Source organism: Atractosteus spatula, chromosome 4 (genome assembly GCF_055471065.1).
Source record: "Atractosteus spatula isolate fAtrSpa1 chromosome 4, fAtrSpa1.hap1, whole genome shotgun sequence".
NCBI classification, from domain to species: Eukaryota; Metazoa; Chordata; class Actinopteri; order Semionotiformes; family Lepisosteidae; genus Atractosteus; species Atractosteus spatula.
This window is the reverse complement of record NC_142709.1, coordinates 32152549-32175837: the sequence shown is the minus strand read 5'-3', so window position 1 is coordinate 32175837 and position 23289 is coordinate 32152549. Positions and strand designations below refer to the sequence as shown.

Genomic DNA, 23289 nt, shown 5'->3' with positions numbered 1-23289 from the left:
TGTCAATACTCAAGTCTTGTGAAGATTTGACATCTGTATTGTAATATTTATAGCCTAACACGTTTAATGATTTCTCCAGGCTAGTCAAACAGGAAGCTGAATGCTTCAGTTTATTTTAGGATTAAAATTCTAGAAAAACCATGCATCAGAAAAGATGTATTTACACGCAATACAGAGGTTGCTAAAAAACGTCACGTGCATATTTGTCCTGGGTTGGGAGGGTGAAGAGAGAGGGTCTTGTCCCAGCTGGCTGCAGTCTGGCCTGTTGTGATGTACTGTGTTTTTGGACATGTCCATTGTAGCAGCTCCTCAATGACCGATTCTGTAACCAGCGTTCTTACAGCCCCAGGCTATAGGAATACAGCAATAGGAAAGGGCTGTAGGCTACAACAGCACTCAACATCTCTAGTCCTGGAGTGCCCCTCGCCTGCAGATCTCACTCACATTACTAAAGGCCTGGAACAATTTAACGCTGATCAACATTAAACAGAAGGTGTGTTCAATGAAGAAATGTGAGAGGTCGTTTGGAACGACAATCGGAATATCTTGCTGCCTTCATGAATCAGTGATTCCTGCTTTGCAACACTACTTGCCGAATTGAGCAACTGTTTGAACGAGTTATTCCAAATCTTTAAATAACATGTGATTAGGGTGACCAGTAAGAAAAATAAAGTGGATTGGGACTCTCCAGGATGAGGGTGGGATTTCCCTGGGTAACAAGATTTAGGCCTTGGGGATAAGATTATGGCAGCATCAAATTGTCTTAGTCTTAGTGTGAGAAACTGACCTAATGTCAGTATGCTAGGATGAAAGCTGCTCATCCACAGGATTACCTTTCAAACCAAGATGCTTTAGTTCAATGCAACTCGGTAGATCACATAGAAGGGGGCTGCTATTCACACTGCAAACTGTGGCATTGTCTTGTTAGTTCTATATACCATGTCTAAACAGAGGACAAAACTCAGTTACTTACTTGTGATCAATTCTCTTATCAAATGATTATATTGTTTTCTGCAAAGTCAAGAAAAGTTTTTAGTACAAAACCAAAACACTGCTTTCAGTTCACAGGTTTCAATTGGCTTATTTTGAACGGTGTGTATTGGCCATCAGTAATGATCAAGACCCTTTTGGCCCTGTAACAATTTCATCCTACTTGTAATTTCCAGGAATTACAGTAAATGCAGTCTACTGTGCAAAAAATAAACTACTCTCCAAAAATTGTGTAAAAATCCCATGTGCTTTTAATAATGAAATTAAAATATACACCCCACCACCAATCATGAAAAGCACACTAGATCAGATCAGTATGATTATCAAATCTGGAATTGAAACGTTCTACTGAAAATCGATGTAAATTTAACCTCTGAACAGAAAGAACCTTATTTGGTGTTCTAGTAATTTTGCGACTCCATCTGTGCACTCTGGGGAAACATTTAGGTTGTTTGAATACAATATTTATGCCAGCCTTTTCCATGGTGAAAGTCTTTGTAAATTAACATTGAACAGGGGAACGAGAATTTACAGAGCCGAGTTTGCCTGGACCTATTTAATGCATCTTCTGTTCAATTTTTTGCTAATGAAGGAGGTCATAGAAGTTATTAAACTGACAGGTATATGGGCAAAGAACAGGATTCTGTTTAATAAAACATCTGCGCCTTCCTTTTTGCTTACTTATCCAAGGGCCTATTTGAAACGTACAAGAACAGCTGTGCTAAAACAGCCTAGACTTCTGACATAAGGTAGAATGGTGCTTTTTCAATACACAGCTCGCTGGTTATCTCTGAAAACAGCAAACTGAATCCACAAGTATATCTTTTTTTGGATGCTGATCTGTCACATTAAAAAACAGATCAGAATATTACAGAAAAAAATGTACCCCCTATCCGGAAGGCACAAAGCATATGAAACAAGCTTCTCTTTACTATTATGTTCCTTTCCATGATCAGCCAAAAGAAAACAAGATCCAATGCCATATAACAATTTCCAAACTGAGACTGCATGGCACTTTAAATAAAGATATGCGACAAGCAAGTTCAAAAAGAACAATCTTTAATTACCTCTTTCAACGCATCCTTCAAAATGTGGATGGAGTTAACAAAATGTAGGGAGCTTGCGGTTAATACAAAAATGTAATAAAGGTCAATCTTAAAAAAAAAAGTTTTATAAATCACCTTTGTTGGGTCAGTACTGGTTTACAGACTAGAGCGTTCAACGTGTTTTCTCGCAACATGAACATCAGAACACGTACACTGTAGTTGAAGTACTGCACCCCCAGGAGAGCATGTGCTCACGTCTGTGCCTGGGTGCACAAGCAGCTGAGCTAGTCCAACCACACAGCCTCATGCAGTGACTCAAGAGCCTCCCTCCTGCACTGAAACATCCGCCAGGGCGCCAACAGCAAGGTCTTTCCAGTGGGTGCACACAAGGGTGAGGTGACGGGAGAGAGCAGTGGAAGAGCCCATACTTCAAGTAATAATTCAAATACTATTTATTTTCTTTTTAAAGTATAATTTTACAGTGTGCTGGGAAGTTTTGTTTTTTTGTACAGTGCTCTAAGGCAGATCAAGGGATTTTATTATCCATGCATGTTTCACAAAAGCTTTAGAATTAAAAAAAAAAACATAAATCAGAAGGCAACCATCTGATTGGAGCACTTAAAAAGTAAAATAAAAACAAAAAAAAACCACTAAGACCTTACAGGCTAAAAACAATGAACATTTTTGTGTTCCCTGCAGGAAACATTTCAAAGCAAAACTGCCTGTAGTGTACTTCACTTCACAGCTAATGGAGGTGGGGGGAACCAGTCTTTTGTACAAAGCAGTAATCACCTGCTGTCAAACGTTTGGTTCACTGATGCAGTGCCTTCCCTTCTCTGGCCTGCAGAATGCACAGCTCTGGATTGTGTATTCTCCAGGCTTCAACACCAGAGTGGAAAAATGATGCATCTCCATAAGCCACTTTTTTGGTTTTGGCAGACTTTTCAGGCTAACCCATTCACATCCATTCTCTTTCCCAACGGAATTCTTCTCCTTTCTGTACGTCCTTCCTCTTACGGATCTGTCATTCCCACTCTTCGATAATCCATGATGAAGACTTTTTTTTTCACGTGCACAAAGTATTTACAATTTAACCATAAATAAAATGAGACAGTTACAGTGTCAATATTCCATTTTCTTTATTCTTGCTAAGGGGCGCAATGCTTTTTAGTATATTTCTGTGCACAAAAAAAACCTCACAAAGTGAAAGTTCACATCGCGACTGTAGCTCCAGAATTCAACGTCAGACCATGGCCAAAACAAAAGTCGGCAGAACAGGGCGCGGAACTCTGTACAGTCAATGTCTCCTTTAAAAATAACACAAGGACAAAATGTTCCTCTTAAATCAAATTCTATTTTGTGTGAAATTCAGCAAAATAATTTCTATAAAATAAAACAGCAAAATATTTAAATATAATATGGTGGGCTGTAACTTTTTTCTTTTGCAGGGGTATTTGGTATTTTAGACAAATTCCAAAAAAATACACACATTCAAGTTACCAATTAAATACAGTATTTACTGATGCGGATTTTCTTTATGTCCTAAGAAAGATGCTTACCTAGCACTCGAGAGAGCTCTAAAAGTTGCAACGTGACTAACCAGCAGTTTTTTTTTCACAGAATTACAACCCTGCTTTTTCCTGTTGATTGTGTGGATGCAGAGTTCTAAGACAACCCCTGCTTTCCAGTAGGCCTGAACAGGAGAGAAAACCACAGCGAGTTGCCACAGTGCAGGGCACACTCACAACATCATCTTTGTTGACTTCAACCTTCTCTGGGCTGCAGTAGAAGGAAAAGTGTTAGGAGTTAATCTAAAAGTAAGCTCTACCAATGAAACAAAAACAAGCACACCAAATACAGTCTATTATGCTCCAGGCATCCTGGCATAGCAAATTGTTGCATATATAATTTTCTTTAAAATCCATATTATTGAAAACTGAGTTTATAATCCCACCAACTGACTGCCGAATGTTAAATCTGAGGAGTATATGTGCAATTGAAAAGCCACTTAATCTTACATTGGTTCCAAATATAGCCATCAAGGTGTAACAATAAAAAAAGGCTCTTTGCAGAGTAGCTGTCAATTAGGGACTACAGCTGCTGTCATTTTACGATCATACATTTCCCTTCGGCTACACTAATCTGGTGTGAAGCCATGCTAAATGTTACAGCATATTAACTAGAGCTTCAAAATGATTTAACTAATACCAGAATGAAAGAAAGGCAATGAAAGATCTAGAACAATGTTACATCACCACTTTCCACATCAACCAAATATCATAAGGTTATACCAGCCATTTTAATAACCCTGGCAGAAGAGTTCATTTAACATGGCTAACGTGGTTGACATGGAGTCTTTTTTTTTCCTAAAACAAACTGAATCATACTGCCACAAGGCAGAGAACCCTCACTGCTCAGCACAGGCGATAAAGCAAAAGTATATATATAATTTTTTTTACCATTTTGTTGTTTTCATAGATCTGCAAGTCTCCTACAGCAATACACAGTCTTGCTGAGGAAATTTAACAGTCAAACATAAACATACTATATACACCTTTGCCATTTACACGTTAGCTTCAGGCCAGTTTTATTACAACACTATACACTTTCCACTGCAGGCGAGTTATATTTTGACAGCAATACTCTGCAGGGCTGACAGTGAACAGACTCTCCACTCCAGGTAAAATACAAATTAACTCAGAACGTGAAGGACCTGGAGAACAGATGTACTGTAAGGCCTGGTCGTGCACTTGTACCAAGTGTCTTGATGGAGAGAACTGGATGAGAATCAGATGAGAATCTGCAGTTTTTATTCCTTCGTCTGAGCTGGAGAGACTTCTTCGCTGCCTTCCCAGTTTTCTTGTGCTCGTTGGCCTGTACGTTGGGGGTTGTTCATATGCTGTGCTGCTGGGCCCGTGTATGGCTGCCCATGCGTATGATTATTCTGCAAGACAAGACGAGAGAAGCAGGAACGTGACTCTTGGTTCTTCCAGCGACATCACCCCACTTTGCAAGGATTGTGTTTTAAATCACAGCCATTGCTGCCAGAAAACGAGAAAACAAATGTCTGAAAGGCCAGGCTCCAAAGATTCAGTTAAACTTTCGGTAGTTCTGGTATATCTCAAACTTCTGTGAAGTTAATTAAATCAGGTTCAACCACACACTACGCAAGCCAAGCAAGAAGCAAGCAGTTACGAGAGGGGAAAAAATAAGCATAGTGCTAGTGTCAAGTGTTCCTTCAACAGGACTTGAACTGTATAGGAAGTAGAATTCAAGTTCCACTTATCTAGCAAATAGGCAGCTGCACTTCAAAAGGGACATACCACTGTTGTGACAACTCTAGAAAATGTACCAGTCTTGATGTAAACTGTGAACCTAAAGCACCCCTTTTAATAAAATGCATGTAAATAAATCAAGTGAACAGAATAACCCCTCTATCTCATTCACATTTGCAGTTGTGATTTTTAATAAAGCATCTGTAAGCAATATGATAAAAACATTCAGTAAAATTGATTGCACAATTGTCTGGCAGAATGCACTGTGGGAGAAATGAACATTGCATAGAAAGCATTAGTGAGCTTATGGCTTGATGTGTATTCAGTAGGACAAGATATGGGAAGTGGGCAAGAGACCAGATTACTTACCAACTGCTCTGCTGAGAACATCAGCAAGGAAAGCAAGATGGATGGGAAAGGGGATGAGGAGGAAATGCAACAAGCACGTTTTAATATAAAAATGGATAAGGCACAGGGGAAAGCTCCACTAGTGTTACTGAATGGCTTATTACCCGTGCCTTTTGGTTTTTTTGTGAGGGTTTACTGCCAGTGTTTAAGAGACTTTAAACCTTACTAAATGTCTGTTGAAAGAAAATGTTGAAACAGACATGATACATGCATTTAGATAGGGTTTGAACACAGATTTCACAGACTTGCATGTTTTTCATATTCTACTGTGGGCCACACAAATGCCATTTGGATATCAGTACTTTACTGTAGTTATGCTGTCCTAAATGCTGTTATGCTCCTAAACTAATGCTTACAGAACATAAGTTCACAAATGTATTACTACTGCTACACTCTCTAAATTGAGACTTACATAAATGACCTGTGATAAATTTAAAAACTTGAGGTATTTATTAATATAGAGTGTAGTCTGATAAATGGAACCTGACATTATGTATTACAATAACTTTCCATGAAATATAAGACATAAAACCTCTGAAAATGGCTTACAAGCTCACAATGTGTTTCTTACCTGGCAGACTGCAAAGAGAATGCCAACCATACCCCCAAAGACATAAAAGAAACAGACTCTTGCAGTTCTTCACAGAAATGGAAGCTTGAAAGTACCCTTTTCAAAAATGAACTGCAGGGTGTGGAGTCCATAGTCTAAAATGCTGTCCTATCTGTAAAAACCTAATAGCAGTAGCTCGCATTCGCATGCAGATGTTCCTCCTGATACATCCCTACAATTCCAGCAGAGCCAGAAATGATTATAAAACTATTTTATAATGGGCACTAAAGAGAATGCAAATACCAAGCGTCCACTATGACCGGTTTTAGTGCAGTGCAGCACATAGTGGGAGTTACCTGCTGATACTGTGATCCAGGTGAATGGGGGTAGAGAGAGGCATCTTCAGGAGGGGAGGAATCATGGTCATCAGGGGCTTCCTGGTCATCTGGCTCCTGCAAAATACAGCTTCATCAATCACAGCAGGGCTGCCAAGCAGCACAGCACACTGACAAAACTGCAGGGATGCCAACAGACAAGCTATATCTCAGATCCAATTAATTAAATCTAGAAATACACATCTCAAAGGTGTGGGGCACTCAGAAAACCAAAGAGCACAAACTTTTTTGAGGGTTTTAGAATGTAAGAAATCTCAAAGACACAAGTAACCAATTACTCAAATCAACTGCCTGAAAGAAACACTTTTAAAATGGGATAGGAAGCAAAATTCTGTCGGACATCTCAGCTTTCCACAAGTCTCTAGCTCTCACATAACCAATGTCATTTTCTCTAGAGTTATCTACTAGAGCTCAGCGTGTTTGTCCCCCCTAACCAGTAATATAAAAAGACATGCCTTTCTTAAAGAATACAAAATCTTGCCTAAACATACATATATACCATCTTGTTTCGCAGATTGAACACTTCCAGATGTTTCTATTGACGCACTATCCTCGTTTAAGTGTCAACAACTTTATGATTTTCACGTCTCGGCTCGCATCTAGAAACCCTATAACTACACGTTGGGGAGAATGAGGAAGTGCAGACAATCTCCTTCAACACCTTTGAGCTGCGTGCTTTTAATACATTACAGGCAGCACAGTCCTATACTGGAGCTCTGGTGCCAATTGGAAGAGAGAAGTGTCCCTCACTGACACTACTGCTTGTATGAGAGAGCCTGGGAGGCCACAGAGGGCGCTGTGTCACTGAAGCCAACTAATCCCTTCCTGCCCTTGGCGGAGTACAGGCAATAGTGCTCGAGTAATTTTGGCCACAGCTGGCTACTGACATCACACAGCTCGTACCTGTGAACAGAGCGAATAGAGTTCAGCCTGTACTTGGGTGAGTGTTTGCATTGGTTGGGCACTCAGGAGGTCCCACTTGTAAATTCCTATTTATTAAAATCAAACATAAGACTGACAAAAAACAGTAAGTGGATAAAAACCTTGATAATTAAGCTTTTTTCATATGCATCTGATCACAAAAAGATGTTGATGTCTGTCACAAATTACAGTTGACAAACAAGGAACACTTTATACAATGCAAAGGAGCTAAGGACAGGAAGAGGCATGATAATAGTCTTCATTGTCGATGTCAGTTAACTGAAGAGCAGACAGAGTGGATCAGTAAACTGCTTCTTCTAAAAGATAACATTTCCAATGGGTTCTTTTAGCCTTTGCAAACAAACAAATATCCAAACACTGTTTGAAATCCCTAGCTGAGCACAAATCCAGTCCACAATCTACTGTAGCACTGCACAATGCTAAGAGGACTTTAAAGCAGTTCAGGGTCCAAAGGCGTTTGTGCTAGCACAGTCTTGTGTAGATAATAGGATACTTTTTACTTTCCGATGCTTAACCACTAGAATAGGAAGCTGAAAAAAGAATACTTCTGCAATTCTACTTTTATCATGCAATAACTTAAATAAGACTTCACTAATATCTGAAATCCAATGCATTTATCATCTTTGCTGATGAACCTAGCTAGTTAATTTTAATACATAGAGGAACTTCCATTCTGAATCAATAGTGACATTAAGGGACATCTTTGGTTTACTGGTAGCCCAACACACGAGTGTTCAGTTTGAAACACTACTCAACAGTCAGATAATACGCTGACTTGATTGTAATGCTGGATTCTCAAAACACAGGGTACACAGTGCCTTTCAGCAGAAGTTTCCCTGTGCCGTTGGTAAAAAACAAAAGGCAGCTATAAAGATAACCTAATTCTAAACAGCAAAGCTTCTATTTATGGTAACCAAAACTGACAGATGGCATCTCTTGCAACTGAACAAACACCACACTCCCAACATGCTTCCCTTACAGTGAATAAAAAAAAAGATTCTAGAAGTAACAAAAAGGATAATCCTGAACTACAAAAGTACTCGCTACTAAATGAGACTAAAAATAGAATCTGTGCACTGGATGGAGATGACAGCCGCCTAATACAAATCTCAGCCTTTTAAACACTTGGTCTGAAGTTAACATATCCTTGCTGAAATAACAGCCCCACACTTTTAAGTGGAACTGGACAGTTGCTAAGTTCAAGGAAAATGATACAAACTTTAGTTACATGAGAAGATGAAAAGCATGTTAACACACAAGTTCAGGAGCAAAAATACGCTTCGTTATTTCTTTAGCTGCTTAGGACCGCCAGTGAAAACTTGTTTAAACTGAGCCAAATCTAAATCTCCATTGATACAGGACCGTGACCAAACCTTTTCATTAACATAATACAAAAATGACCAATTTTAAAGTAAAATTTAGCATTAACAAATCCGGTTTTGCTAAAGACTGCTTCAGGCATGTCAGTTTTGATTAGAAAAAATCTAACCAATTAATTTAGTGCCATAACCTGAACTGAAGCTAAGAAATTTTAATAAACCACACATGTAAAAGTTACAGATCCCCTAGCCAGCTCGACATTCTTAGTATATTTTCACAAAATCTACACTATAGTTAAGGCTTGGAGTTTTCGATCGTTTATTAAATGTCGGTGCCAAAATTGTAATTTGCAAGAAAAAATTACCACATGGAAAGAACAGATATAACTCAGTTTAGTTTTGGGCTGAATTGTACTACTTGGTTCCCTGGAAGAAGACAAAGGTGGCAGCCGTGGCAGGGAAACTTGCTGATGGCACACATTTCTTACACTTTGCTGCTGTTGTCCTGCCATTTCCCCTGGCAATAGCTGATGCGGAGAGGTTGATTTCCTTGCCGAGTCATCTTCAGACACCACCTCGTGCTTCGTTAAGTGACACTATTTTGAAATGGCAGTTAATATTGCATATAAAACAAGTGTCAATAAACGATGCAAGTGTGGATGCTTCAGTGTTTGCTTGCTAGTCACCATTGATATAGTACATCCAAGTTTGTCATGTTACCACTGTCAGCAAGAAATTAAAACGTTTGAAACACAGCGTGTTCATGTAGTTTGACTGTCTTGCTAGCTCTTCAAATTAAAGAAAAAAAACGGACAATTCCAAGCTCTGTTAATATTTCTGACAAAAGCTGTGTTTTAAACCAAAGTTTTAAAATACATTATATACAGATTACAGATCTTTCCAGATGTCCTTATTTTAGCAGATATTGTGTATATATTTTTTAAAAGCCAGAATACTGGGAAAATCTCGAAAACTCAAAGCCCTCTCTATAGTAAATACTGCAGTAGAACTGTGTGGTCTGTAAGATGGTTTAGTTGTTTAATGGACAGAATTTACAACTGAAGTTTCCAAAACATACCTTGCAAAAAAAAAAGTTCAATGTTGGTCATTGAATTTCTTTTACAAATTACAAGCTGTACTAATAAACTGAAAAGTTAGAATTAAATAAGCAAAAAACTAGCAAAAAAGTAAAATTGTGCTGTTTGTTATTAGTAAGAGGATGCATATTGTTTCAACTTGATTATAATTGTTGAAACTGTTTTAAAAGTACCTCTCCACTGAAAAGGTTCACTTGGGGTTTTCCATAGCAAAAATAATTTAAAAGGAGATACAGAAATGTAATTCATTTATCATTAACATTAATAAAAGTGTTATTGGCACTTAGTCTGGAAGTATATGAATTTCAACAATTCAGATTTTCTACACAAACATTTTTTACAATACCTTAATTCAAATTCACCTAACAAGTTGAATTATCTGACTGTTAACTATAATGTCAATTGGTTTCTGCCTTAAATTAAATGGTTCTGAAAGATGTTTTGCCTTATTCAACTAATCTATCAGCTGAGAAGAAAGCATGACAAATGATCAATAAAATTTGGATGCATCCAACTAGAATGTTAGTTTGATAACCTGGTTCTTTAAACTAGGCAGCACATGCAACCTAGGTTACCATTAAAGGTTCAAACTAGGTTCAAATTAAAGGCAAACTCAAATATCTGCACAATTACAGCTAGAATACTTCCAAAATTAATTACCACTAAAAACAAAAATATAACCAGGCTATAGCGCTAACAGGGGATTCAGCTCTACAAATCACCATCATTACTAGGATGCTGGCTTAACCCAAGAAGAAAATCAAAGTTGCTAGAACTCGGCAGCTTTGAAAAACAGAAGTACCTCTTCCGGACAAAGCTCACAAGCTTTCGCTAGCGTCATCCTGGCACTGTGTGACCTTTCCAAAAAGTAGCCATTGGAGGTCTCGTTGCTCTGCACAGGGGGTGACCAGTTGTTGTAGGTGTACTGAGGGTTTCCAGTGTATGGCCTGCGCTCCAGCTCGTCTCCAAGCCACTCCACTGCCCATGTCCACTTCCTCTTCAAATCGCCATTGCTCTGAAAAAGCACAAATGGAAAAATGAACACACAATCCTCTAGAAGACCTACAGCAAAGAAGGTCAAGGCATGCAGTCCACTATGGTTTCACAAGCACGTTCAAATCAGTTGTTCCAAACCAGGAAACCTGTCTCATGTAACTTATTGATTAAGGAAGCTATTAACAACTTTGAAAAATAAAAAAAGGAAAGCAGTAGAAGATCCTGTGATACTTAACTCCTGACACTGTGACACTCTAGTTAGTACTTCTTTGTTATAAATATTTCAGAATTATACGAGCATTTTAAAACCAAAGGTTTTTAACAGTACCTGCAGAATCTGGTATGCTACAGAACAGTTGCTGAAAAGAGCTACCATGCACTTTATGCACTGGTATGCTCTCTTTTGATAGTGGTTTTTAGAGCGCTGAATGGTGTCAAAGAGCCCGTCTCTGTCGTCAGGAATGCCCTTTAACACATTGTGAATCCTGAAAAGGCAAAAGACAGAAAAATGTTGCTTTCTTCTGTTCAGATACACACTTTGTACAAAGGTTTATACTTTCTTAACCTTTTCTCTGTGCTTATATATGTCAGTTCAAAAGCAAGTTTCTTTAGGCATGAATAAATGCTGCCTACATTCAATTAGTCATCTTGTGCACCAAGACTCACCTATGGGTCTGCCAGGAATCTTCTATAAGCAAGATCTGTAGCAGTAGGTCCAAATAAGGCCTAAGCTCATATGTGTAGGAATATGCCACCTACCAAAAAAAGTATACATTATAGTGTGGATTACTATGGAGTACATCAAACACATACAAAGCCTTTCTAATATATTCACTCCTTTTCTATTTCATTGAATTACCAACGATGCAATCATACATTTCTCAAAGTGAATGTATGTAACCAGTACTTGAATGCTCAAACACTTTTATGATTAAAAGATGCTAAATGTCAGCAAAACAGCAAAGAAAAATACAAAACTCAAACATGCTGATCACATAAGTATTCCACTCAGCAGTGTCGTTCTGGCCCTGTGCTTCGGGTCCTTGTTGTGCTACAATGTGAATTTTGATCTCCACTTTAGGTCTTTAATAGAGTGAAGCAGGTTTTCATCCACAATTTGTATTGTGCTCCGTGCGTTTCTCCTCAATCTTGACAAGCTTCCCATTCCCTGCTAAAAAGCAGGTTCATAACATAATGCTTCCACCACCATGCTTAACAGTAAAGATGGTGTTAACTGGGGTGAGACTGGGCCAGATGTTACAATTTTCATTAAGACCACAATGTTCAAATTTGTGTAGGCTGACTACAAAACCTTTTCTAATTTTTTAAAATTCTTTTTGCCACATTAAATGTTCTGTTGCGAATTGCAAGCAGGATTAGATTTATTTTTTTCAGTACAAAAAAACAAAAAGGACAAGAGGGACAGCCTGAGTCCAGGTAGTATGATACACCGTCTGCTTCTTAATGATTAAAATCACGCTAAAAGGGACTGTCAATGTCTTTGAAAATTTTTAATACCCTCCTCCTGATCTGTCTGACCTGATCTTCGAAAACTTACTCAATGAATTTGTTAAAGTTCCTTAGTCCCCATGGTCAAAACTTTGCCTGAAATTCACCACCTGTCTGAAAAACCTTACAGACACAGGAGTATTCTGAAATCACGTGAGCCACTATAACTACATATTGACCAAGGTCACTCATCTAATTGTGACTTGTCAAGGTAATTTTGTGCCCCTGAACTAATTTGGTTTCCCACGGCATAGGGGATGAATACTTATGTAAACAACTTACTTTATATTTTTCTTTCCACTTTTTGCTGATGCTTCACCCATAAAATTTGATAGTTTGATCAAAAGTTTTGCTTAAACTTATACGCGTCAAACATTACATCAAATAGGAATTCAACAAAATGGGACATCATTGACAGGCAATGGGCCATCATGGACAGGTGTGACTACTTTTGCAAGACGCTAACATTCCTGCTTCCTTGTAAATCTGTGGCAAGGAGTAGAATTTTTTCGTCATTAAACCCTATAAGAAAATTCCAAGGTCTGAAAAATCAAATAAAAAAAAAACAGTCATCAACCATCTGCTCAGATCCCTCACCTGCCAAAGGAGCTCACTTAGAACAGTGGAGGAAAACTGGGGGTTTTCCCAACAGCTGAAGCGCAGAAGTTTAATGGTCTCTTCGGAGTTGCTGCAGTCTTCAATGATCTTCTTCACGTAACTAGTGCGCACAAACAGAATCTCAGCCACAAGCTGCTGGAGTGGCATGATCGGCTGAGACAGGTTGGGATCTCCAAAGGGATTTGGAAGTGGTGGATTACCTGAGGAGGCAACAGCACGTTTTAAAAACAAGGATCACAATCATCAAAAAATATACAAATGAAGATCCACACAAAATCTATTTCTATTTGACCTAGAGCTAGTAAAAAGTCTAAGTCTATAGGAAATGAAGCCTTTTCTGAAGTCGGTTTGCAAACAGAGAATAAGGCATAACCAAAGCTCAGGCTTTTGAGCATTTAAGTGTCCAGTGTCTACAAGATTAAGGATAAGAGAAGTAACCTGTTACTGCAAAAGAGTAGATGGGGGGCTAATTGTAACTAACACCAGTATGACTGAAAGGAAATGCAAATGATCAAAATGTATTTTACTTATGTTTTGTAAGTCTGTATATATTTTAAATACTGTACTATAGGTACTTGGAGTTTTTGAATTTTTTGGTGATGGTAGAGTATTTTTTATTAAATTATATTGGAAAGGTTATTTTAGTATATAGGAAATTTGATATACATGATTAGTACGATGTGAAGACCATTTTAACATCTTAACTTCTTTAATATATACTTGCACAATAACCAACAAATACATGTTTCAATTATCTGAATGAGCAATGGAAATGGTTTGGGGCATAAATGATATACTGGAGGAAGTTGAAAAAATAAAATATACTAAAAAGAAGTGCAGATGTTTTGTGGTTTGCCAATGGATTCAAAGTTTTTCAATATTCTTGAATCGTTTTCTTTAACTTACCATTTATTGAAGACTGCATGCGCGATGATACATCGCAACAGCGCACCAGCTGTGACACCACTGTATACAGCTTGCCCAGTTCAGCATACTGGTATTTAATGGGAGGACCAGGACCTTCATCTAGAGCTACTAGCATGAATGTTGCAGGCACGCTCAGTTTTAACAACTGCGTCTTCTCTGCCACACCTGCAAATTAGCAAAGATTTCAATTTAGCGGTTATGAGCGTGTGCACACAACACAGCTTCCCTCAAAAAAGTGGACATATTAGTCACTTCCTACCTAGATTGGCGTACATGACGAAGAGATTGAAGTACTGCTGCAGGTGACGCCCATGTTCTGACACCTCCCTTCGCAGCAAGTTCAGCACTGCTCTCAGCAAGTGGTCACTTAGGCTCAAATTGTCACAGGCCTGGAAGTATTGGAGAAGACTTTATGATTACACCCTTTCTGCATTTTTCAGATATCAATCTCTCTTCACCATGAACAAAAATAAAAAAGATACAGCTTTAGATATCTGCAAATATATACTTAATATGATAAACAATAGCAGCCCAAACATTAAGATTGCAACTGTTGAAGTGCATTTAAAACAGAGAATAGGAGACGGGCGTTTGTCTCAAGAGTTATAGCAGTTATAGCAGTATGGAACAAGCAACCCAGCCAAGCTGTTGAAGCAGATACCTTGGTTTCCCCTGGCTGGATGAGATCCTTGGATCAATTGGCTACTCACTACCAAATGGCTATAGTGGCCCCCTCACGTTTTTGAACTTGCGTTCAACATCATTGTTATCTTATACTACCAGGTGTCAAACAAACCTGTTTTATAATTAGGAAACGCTTAACTGTTGCTAAATTAGCAATCAATTACCAATTTCAGATCAGCATAATCACCTTTAGTCAAAAGTACTGTACTATGGCTTAGGAAAAAAGCATGATCTCTAAGATACTGTATGTAAATCTCAGATCACTTGATATGCTGTCAAAACCCCACATTTCTGTACCTGAGTCGAAGGTCCTGGTGAGGCAGCTGGTGAAGAACATGGTCCATCTTGCAAAGAGAAATGTGCTATAAATACGATGAGTTTAGCAAATGCACCCCTCACTTCTGCACTGGGGCACTCCAGCAGGTACTCCGAGAAGCGGTTTGTATAAGCATAGAGGACATTATGTGCAAACCAGTAGCGTACATTCTTGCTGTGACGAAGCAGGATGCACAATGCATCATACCTGAGAGAGGGAACACAATAAGAAGGCAAATCAGCGTTAAAAGCCTCTTGTAGGAAGGAAATAAATGTGAAATAAATGTTCAAAGACATCAAAATCTTACCAATCACTGGCAGGGCCACGGACTATTTTCTTTGTGTGGAATCCTGTGCTAAACAGGAACCTAGCAGCAAGCTGAATACTAATCATAGCTATTTCTTCTGCCTCGGGCAAAAGATGATCTTGTCCTAATTAAAACCAGAAATAAACTCCATTAAAAAAGGCACATCACATCATTACATCACAACCTACGACAGGAAAAAAAAGACGAGTGGGTACTCTGAAACACAAATACAAGCATCAAAAAGGAAGTGAAACATTTAAGGAGGCATCAGCTTGCACTGAACTACGCAAACGTATTCGATCTTCAGGCGAGTTCTGAAGCAGAATCCATTTTCTGGGTCAAGCTTCCATCTCAAGAGAAAATCTCCACAGCAGGTCCGGATTTCTATCATTTTACTTGCTTTATTATGAAATGGTAAACATTTAATGAATAAAACACTGACAATCGCTTAATTGTTTACCAATTGCAAAAGCTTTAAAAATCTGCCTAAGCAGACTGCTACCGTATCTTCAAAAAAGCAAGCCTTTTATTCGGTCTACAACCACACATTAATTATTCATCCTCAGTAACTTCAAATGGAGGAAGGGACGCAGTTCACAGCTGCAAACAAGCCGCACTGCTGCTATATTCTCTTACAAGTAGTAAGGAGGCAACATCTGCATCAAGCCTCAGTCTTGTATGTTACAGAATATTGTCGGGATGAGGTTTACTCTACATTTTGTCTAAACTACAACAGAAAACGAATGAGATGGAATCTTCATTAGTAAAATTGAAAATACCAACTCTTAATCCAACTGGCCATGGCTCCCCCCCCCCTTAAACAGAAAATGAAGATCTCCAGCTATGACAGAAAAGATATCCCAGACAGTAACAGAATGAGCTTCTCTTTACTGTCATGTTTATCCACCTTAAATGCATTTCTGATTAAAGGTCTAATGAACAAATCTGAGCTCAGTGTCAGTGTTCACCCATGGACATCAAAGGAGTTCTCCTCGGGGCCATTTGATAGGAACAGAGCACAGATAGGAGCTCACCAATTACCCTAGTGACTCAAGCCAGAGCTGTGCCTTGCTTCATGTGCTGTCTAAAAAGTTCAAACCAATCAGTGTTTGTTTCCATCAAAGTGTCAAGTCAAATCTTCCTCAAGGAATGCCACGCTTGACAGGCAGGTCTAAGCACAGAAAGAAGTTCCAATTGTCTGTGAGGGGTTAACTGAAACTGAAAGTCTGGACCCAGGATGTCCCACTCCAGTCCTGAACTACAGCTATCACGGCAGTGTTATTGGCTTGACTGGTACAATATACCAATGGTCCAGATGTTAAGGTTATGCCAATTTAAAGAGATCGGTAAAATCAGCTGGATCCTCCAGGCCTGCTGCTAGGCCACCCCTGTCAAGATTCACACAGATATTTGGCTGACAGAGATTTTATGTTGAGATGATTAGATTAGTTCTGTGTCAAGAATGAGATAATATCATCAAAAAGTGAAAACAACAAATGAAAATGGCATGAACTAGAGCAGCAGGGTCAAAACCAGTTCTTGGAACACTTTGTAAACCAACTTGTGAGGTACTCTTACTATTGATTAAAGCAGAAAAGCAAAAGGTGTCTCAGAAATGTGCCATCAATTTAGTGCACGAGCACCTTGAATAAAATCATGCTCAAGTGACAAAACGAGAGCAGATCCATTCCTGCTTAAGAACATAGGTGGCAATCACACTCAGAAGGCAATGCAACACGATACATGTACCCTTTTACTGGAATCTGCAGAGCAGCACTGAATAAGTAAGGATATTAAGGAAAAGTGAGGATATTCTCAATGGCCTTCCTAAGTCAGTTTATATGAATCCAATCTTGAAAAGCAAAGAAAAAACTGTTTAACATACAAGACGAATGTGTGTATATATATAAAACTGGCTCAACAAAAATGGGTTTAAAAACATTTTTCATTGGGTTTACGCTTGCACGAATACATTTATATTTCAGATGATGGGCTTTAATTATCCACCGTTAGACCTAGTGCAGTCAAGTTCCAATACAACTCAAGTTTAAGATGACAGAACTATATCAAGAAATGAAAACATGCAAAGTATCACAATTTCCCAGGGTTCAAATTCTCTTGCTTCTTTTCAATAAAAAAGGACACTGCCTATTGAGAAACGCTGCATTTGGTACAGTTATCTTCACCTCCACCACTGCCTGCCACCGCATTGTCTGAAGTATATAAAGCGCATCGAATCAAATCCCAGATAAGGTAGCTGAATACATACCTGGAGGTGGGTTTAAATAGACACTGTTACAGGTCAGAAGTTTCTTTATAAACTGGAAATATTCCAGGCTGTACTGCATACGGTTGTGCATGAACTGCACATTCTGCTTCCGGACGCTTCGCTCGATAGCGGCTGGCATCTTTATCTGGTGTGGTTTCGTGGTGACAGCCAGCTCAGAAATGTACTTCACAAGTTCACTGTCTTTGTCCAGCGTGTCCATGCGCTCATAAAAAAGAATGTAGGCATTCCACCACCTCTTCTGGCGCCTGTAGGACATGCGTTTCATCATGTGGTCGAAGACCTCCCCCATGTACTCGCCTCCGAAGCACTGGTTCTTCATCTCTTCGTCATCGTCCATTTTGCACTCTGTGACGTCCCCATCGTCAAATTTGTACCACCGGTTTTTCTCCCCGTCTCCCCCATTTCTCTGAATGATGTAGGAGTAGTAGTGTCCACCACTGGCCTGACCACTGTGCACAAGAACTCCAACCAGTCTGTATTTAGTGCTCCCTGGGGGCTCATTCTCTGTGGGCTCATTCTGAATGACCTGATTTTCTGGATGGACATCATCTCCTTCGAGCTTGGCTACCCCGGCCACTGTGTATGGCTCCATATCCAGTTCCCGTGGAAACTCAAAGTAATCATTGAATTTGATTGCACATTCCCTTTCCCAGTCATAGTCAAATCGCTTCAGCTGGATGGCAAGAACTGGAGGCAGCTTTTTAATGAGCAAGCGCTTTACTGTGTCCACCTGTGAGACAAAAACCAGAGAATTACAAAATAAGTACACAGCTGGATTTTACTGCCACCTGTTAAATCAACACCCCAAGATGCGTTTTATAAAACTGTACAGGTGAATATTTAAACACCACTTCTAAATCCACTGTATATCTAACTCCAGGACAAAAACTACGATGGATACCGCCATTGGTCTCTTATCATGGCAAGAAGTGACAATATCCTGCACATCAAGTGCCCACGCATGTCGTACAAATGAGAAACTTCAAAACATTACACATATACAAAGGGTATAGGAGAAAATGAGTCATTTTTTCCTGTTTTGCTTCAATGTGCAAAAAAGCACCTAACTCTCCATTTAAAGCGCACAATAAAGAAACTCAATTCTTCACTTAGTCCCATACAAGCAATGAAGAGTACCAATCACACCACGGTACTGGGGGATTTCTAGAGAGCATATTTCTTTGGTACAGGTAAGTGATCTTCACCTTTTTGTTGCACTTTTCGCAGTGATAGGCATTGGCACCCTCTAATAAATCCCCTTTGACATACTGCTCCATTGAATCCAGGAGGTTCTGATGGTTTCTAATATCTACATTCAGTGTTGTGAAGGATTCCTCACATTCATACCTGCAATACATTTAAGCAGCGGTAAATACACAAAAAAGTCAGCATCCTATTATTGCTCTGCAAAAAATAAAACAATAATGAAACATAACTAATATAGCAATTTGGAAAAAATAGCACAATTCCTCCACCATTGCTCTTTACATGACTTTTCACATACCTGTGAGGACAACCTTGACATATCTTCTGATCAGCAAATGAACCGCCAAGAACTTTGCTTAACATTGCTGGATGGCCAAGAGCTTTCAGGGCTTCATCCAAACTGTCCACCAGAGAGTTAAAGAATTCCAGTGCATCATGCTGCTCTCTCAGGTTCACCGGTTCACCCCACAACCTGCACATACAGACAGAGGCCGTTATCCAGGTCCGCAGCTGATAGAACACAGCTGATCACGAGTCGCAGCAGAAACAAAAACTAAACATTTACACTCGTCACTTGAAAGGCAAGATTTTCATTTAAGGATTTCTGTAGCTTCAACAGGCAGATGGTATAAGTTTTGAGAGTGGGGTTAGGAGGTCAGAAAGAATAAAAAGTTACCTAAACTGTTTCCAGAACCCTCGAGGCACATAGTACTGCAACCTAGAGGCCGCCAGATGTCCAAAAATAACCTGCAGATGGCGCAGAACTCCAATATTGTACTCCTTCCGGTCCTCCGACTTACTGAGGGAAGGTTTCTCTTCATACTGGTGGTGGTAGCTGAAAACCTCATCCCGAGGATCTACATTGGTCTGCAAACATAAAAGCCCATAAAGTTGCTACAAAAATAAAAAAATACCACCGTTATCAAAATATTTTGGTATTAAAAAATCCATAAAAACATGGACATTCATAGAGTGCAGTTGTACATGTTGTGCCCTCAGCTCCAGGCTATGCCTGCGTGGCATGTGAGCTCGGAGATGGCTATAGTGTCAGTCACTGAATCCTGAGCAAGGATGGGTATCTTCATTGGGCAAAGCATACGCAATCAAATATCAATTTAAGGCCTTTGTTTGTGCCTAAGCACAGCCTGTATTTTGAAAGTGAAACACTGAAATATACGAACAGTACCTCATTGTCCTGCTTTTCATCTCCAGACATGTCGTCGTCAACGTCACTGCCTGTGCCTTCGATAGCTAGGATGCCGTTTCTGATGGGTGGGATCATGTACAGCTGCTGAATGACCGAGTTCATGTAACACGTGGCTCCTGCGTTTTTCAAACCAACAAAGCCTTTGGGAGGCCGAGGCCCAACAGGTGGCAAATACTCCCATTCTGTAAGTGCTTCACAACCTAGTTCACAGAATTCAACAAAAAGTCATGCCAGGGTTTAGTTACCAAACAATGCAGACCTCAAACAACTTACTACAACAGTCAGATGGTGAACCAGCTTGATTTTTACACAAGAAGCTTAAGTAGCAGTATATATCTGGTCAGAAATCAAGCTTAAGGTATAAAATAACCATCTTTACATTTGCTTTTGTTTATATATTAAAGCAGTGAGGATCTGCTTTGTAACCCCAAGAGCTGCCATAATAAAACCATTGGGTGAAAAACAAACACCTCTCAAGCAAAGAAACATGTGTGCATACCTAAGTAGTACATGTCAGTTAACGTGTCAACTATCTGTTTCAGATTTCGCACACAACCAACGGCAAGTGCAACCAGCAATTCAAAGCCAGCGTTGATGGTAGCAGGGGTGCTGCAGACTGGAATGGCCTGCTCGGTGGGGAATTCGCCACTCTTCATGTATTGCAGGTACACATTGGATGCTGGGAAGATGAAATCGTCAATCAGCTCCTAGGAGGGAATGAAAAGGGTTGTTATCAAAAGCAAAAAAGGGGGAGCAAGATCCCAAATTCTTTCATATATATTAATATATATTATATAATATATTATATAGCAACAGCACCAAGTAATTTCATACTCTTTTCATACTCTTGTGTGCCAGAACAATAAGATTAAGTACCTAATAATCACACAGAGGCAGTGCATGTTTTATACCAATGTGTACTGTATGTTAAATCTTTAAAATAAAACTGATCTTGAGTTAAAGCAGAAAAAGAACAAAATAAGAGCTCACAAAAAACAACAATAAATCTCTGGTGACACCTACCTGTATGCATGTTGAATTTTTGGTTAAAAACGGCATTCTACAAAAGAACACAAAAACTCACCTTAATGAGATTGGCTCCACCCTTCTCACAGCCAATGGAGTACTTCTTTTCTGGAGTCTGAAAAGCCAACAGTTCCTTTGTGACTCCAAGGTGACCCTCGAGAATGGTCTCTTCCACACCCGTCTCTCCTGTTCGTTTCACTTCATCCTGAAATTAAAAAAAAAAACATGAGCACATATCGTAAAGGCTTGTAAGATGGAGAACCTGATAGTTAAAATTGATTTTTGGGGCCTCTCACTGGCTCAACCAGCAAAGGCACATGTTTGGAGGGCAGGATGTTCAGACAACACCCAGGCTATATTCGTATTTAGCTGTAATTAGCATTCCTCTGCATCAGTGCACAATTAGTCGAAGTGGATAGCAGACAGCCAGTGTATCAGCAAGCTGTGCAACAGCAACATTAAGATGTGTCAGCTACCTGGAGCTTGCAACATCACCATCAGTTGCAGGTGACCAGAAACTGAACAGGATTACATAACAAGGGATTACCTATAGTTATAATGACAGACTTTGATCCATTATCTAGCAAATATTCTACAGCCCTGATCATCTGGGTTTCGAAACGTACAGGGCAGTTCCTACATTTTAGATTGTCATAAGATCAAGTCAATGGCCCTGAAAATGCGTCTAGACTGAAAATGAAGGAATCCTACCTTGTAATTAAGTTAACAGCTTCCTTCCTATTTAACCGATATCTGAGAATCTAAAATGCGTTTAAAGCAGAAATTTAGGAAATCTTTTAACCTGCTGGCACTGAGCACCAGTGCTGACAGCTTAAGATAGTTAATCACACACTGGCAGCAGTAATAATTAAAATTCAACCAGTTTTAACAAATTGGCAGAAAAGTCTATTACTACTGTGCCATATTATAAGCTAAAGTGGAAACGCTTTTGATGACATACAACAAAATACATTCATCATTACACAACCAGCACTACTACTGTTAATAGTAGTCAATTAAAAACTTAGAAGACCAGGTCACTTAATTCCCAAAATGAATAAAAGTTTAGAAATATAATAATGCAAGTGGAGGTTGGCATTGCTTCCTCATAGCGCTGGGGCCCTAGGTTGCTATCTGCATTGAGTTTGTGTATCTTCCCCATGTTCGCATGGGTTTCCTCTGGGCACTCCAGTTTCCTCCCACAGCTCAAAGACAGGTAGGTTAAATGGCTTCTGGGAAAACTGGCCTTGGTGTGAGTGTGCGCATGTCTTTTTGCATCTGTGTCCCATGCTAGGTGTACCCCTTGCACCCGTTGCTTACTAGGATAGGTTATGGCTCCCATAGCCTGTATTGGATGAAGCGGTTAGAAAACAGATGGATAACGCAACTGGTACTATATTTGGATGGACTCCAAACTGTACCTTTTGTTATTATTCAAAACCCTCTTTGATGAGCTAAACAGCTTGCAGTAAATGTGCAATAAATGATTTGGCATGTTTTGTTTATATCTTCATGGCTTCTGGTGTGGAATTTTCATGTCTACCAGCTACCTTCAGAGGAAGAGATTTTTACCCCTTAGAGCGCTTCCACTCATACTTTCATCAGTGCTTTTATTTGCTCACTATCCAAAAAGACATAGTATCCTTTCCTGGTTTTTCCCTGCGTCTTCACTTGTTCAATCCATACTACAAATGTAAGGAAAAAAGATGTTGTGGTTGCACTATAGACAGTGATAGTCTTTTGTCTTTCTTGGACAAAGACCGCAGAATAAGTTTTTTTTTTGCGTCCGGGGTTTTAGCGTTTGACAGTGGCGCTGTGATGGCAAGGCAACATCACTCCCAGCTGTAAGTGAGCAACTGTGTAAATCAGAGCAAAGGGAGATTAACCAAGATTTTAACTCAGATTTAAGGAGAGACTACAGACACCACCGATGGGGAACCAATGGTTCCAGGAATATCTACACCGAGCCATGTAAAAGCCTATTAAAACTCTTAGGTACAAACACTCTTAAAATGCTGTTGATGTCTCCAACAGCATGTAACACTAAAAGCAAAAAAGAAGAATAGGGCTATTATTGTAATAAATAGACATAAAAAAACTGGAAAGGACAGTCTAACATATGAAGATGAATAAAATAGTTACTCAAGGCAAAGCAAGAACTTAAGAAGCCATAAGTTAACC

The 23289-nt window shown here is 39.3% G+C and overlaps 1 protein-coding gene across 8 annotated transcripts in view; it reads right to left on the bottom strand.

Annotated features, from left to right (window-relative positions):
* Positions 1-3158: 3158 nt before the first annotated feature.
* Positions 3159-23289, bottom strand: part of usp9 (ubiquitin specific peptidase 9) — a 59695-nt gene continuing 39564 nt past the window's right edge. For 4 of the 8 annotated variants that reach the window (XM_088915027.1, XM_088915030.1, XM_088915029.1 and 1 more), the window contains 18 exons: positions 21167-21313; positions 20582-20789; positions 20062-20282; positions 19552-19742; positions 19174-19347; positions 18875-19016; positions 17649-18399; positions 15380-15503; positions 15054-15279; positions 14332-14461; positions 14052-14237; positions 13125-13345; positions 11685-11773; positions 11347-11503; positions 10825-11037; positions 9414-9521; positions 6626-6721; positions 3159-4980 (listed from right to left, as the gene is read on the bottom strand). In XM_088915027.1, the coding sequence (XP_088771153.1) occupies positions 4846-4980; positions 6626-6721; positions 9414-9521; positions 10825-11037; positions 11347-11503; positions 11685-11773; positions 13125-13345; positions 14052-14237; positions 14332-14461; positions 15054-15279; positions 15380-15503; positions 17649-18399; positions 18875-19016; positions 19174-19347; positions 19552-19742; positions 20062-20282; positions 20582-20789; positions 21167-21313 (3519 nt within the window). In that variant the 3' untranslated portion in view covers positions 3159-4845. The remainder of the gene's footprint in view (positions 4981-6625; positions 6722-9413; positions 9522-10824; positions 11038-11346; positions 11504-11684; positions 11774-13124; positions 13346-14051; positions 14238-14331; positions 14462-15053; positions 15280-15379; positions 15504-17648; positions 18400-18874; positions 19017-19173; positions 19348-19551; positions 19743-20061; positions 20283-20581; positions 20790-21166; positions 21314-23289) is intronic. The other 4 variants (XM_088915032.1, XM_088915033.1, XM_088915034.1 and 1 more) reach the window with 2 other exon arrangements.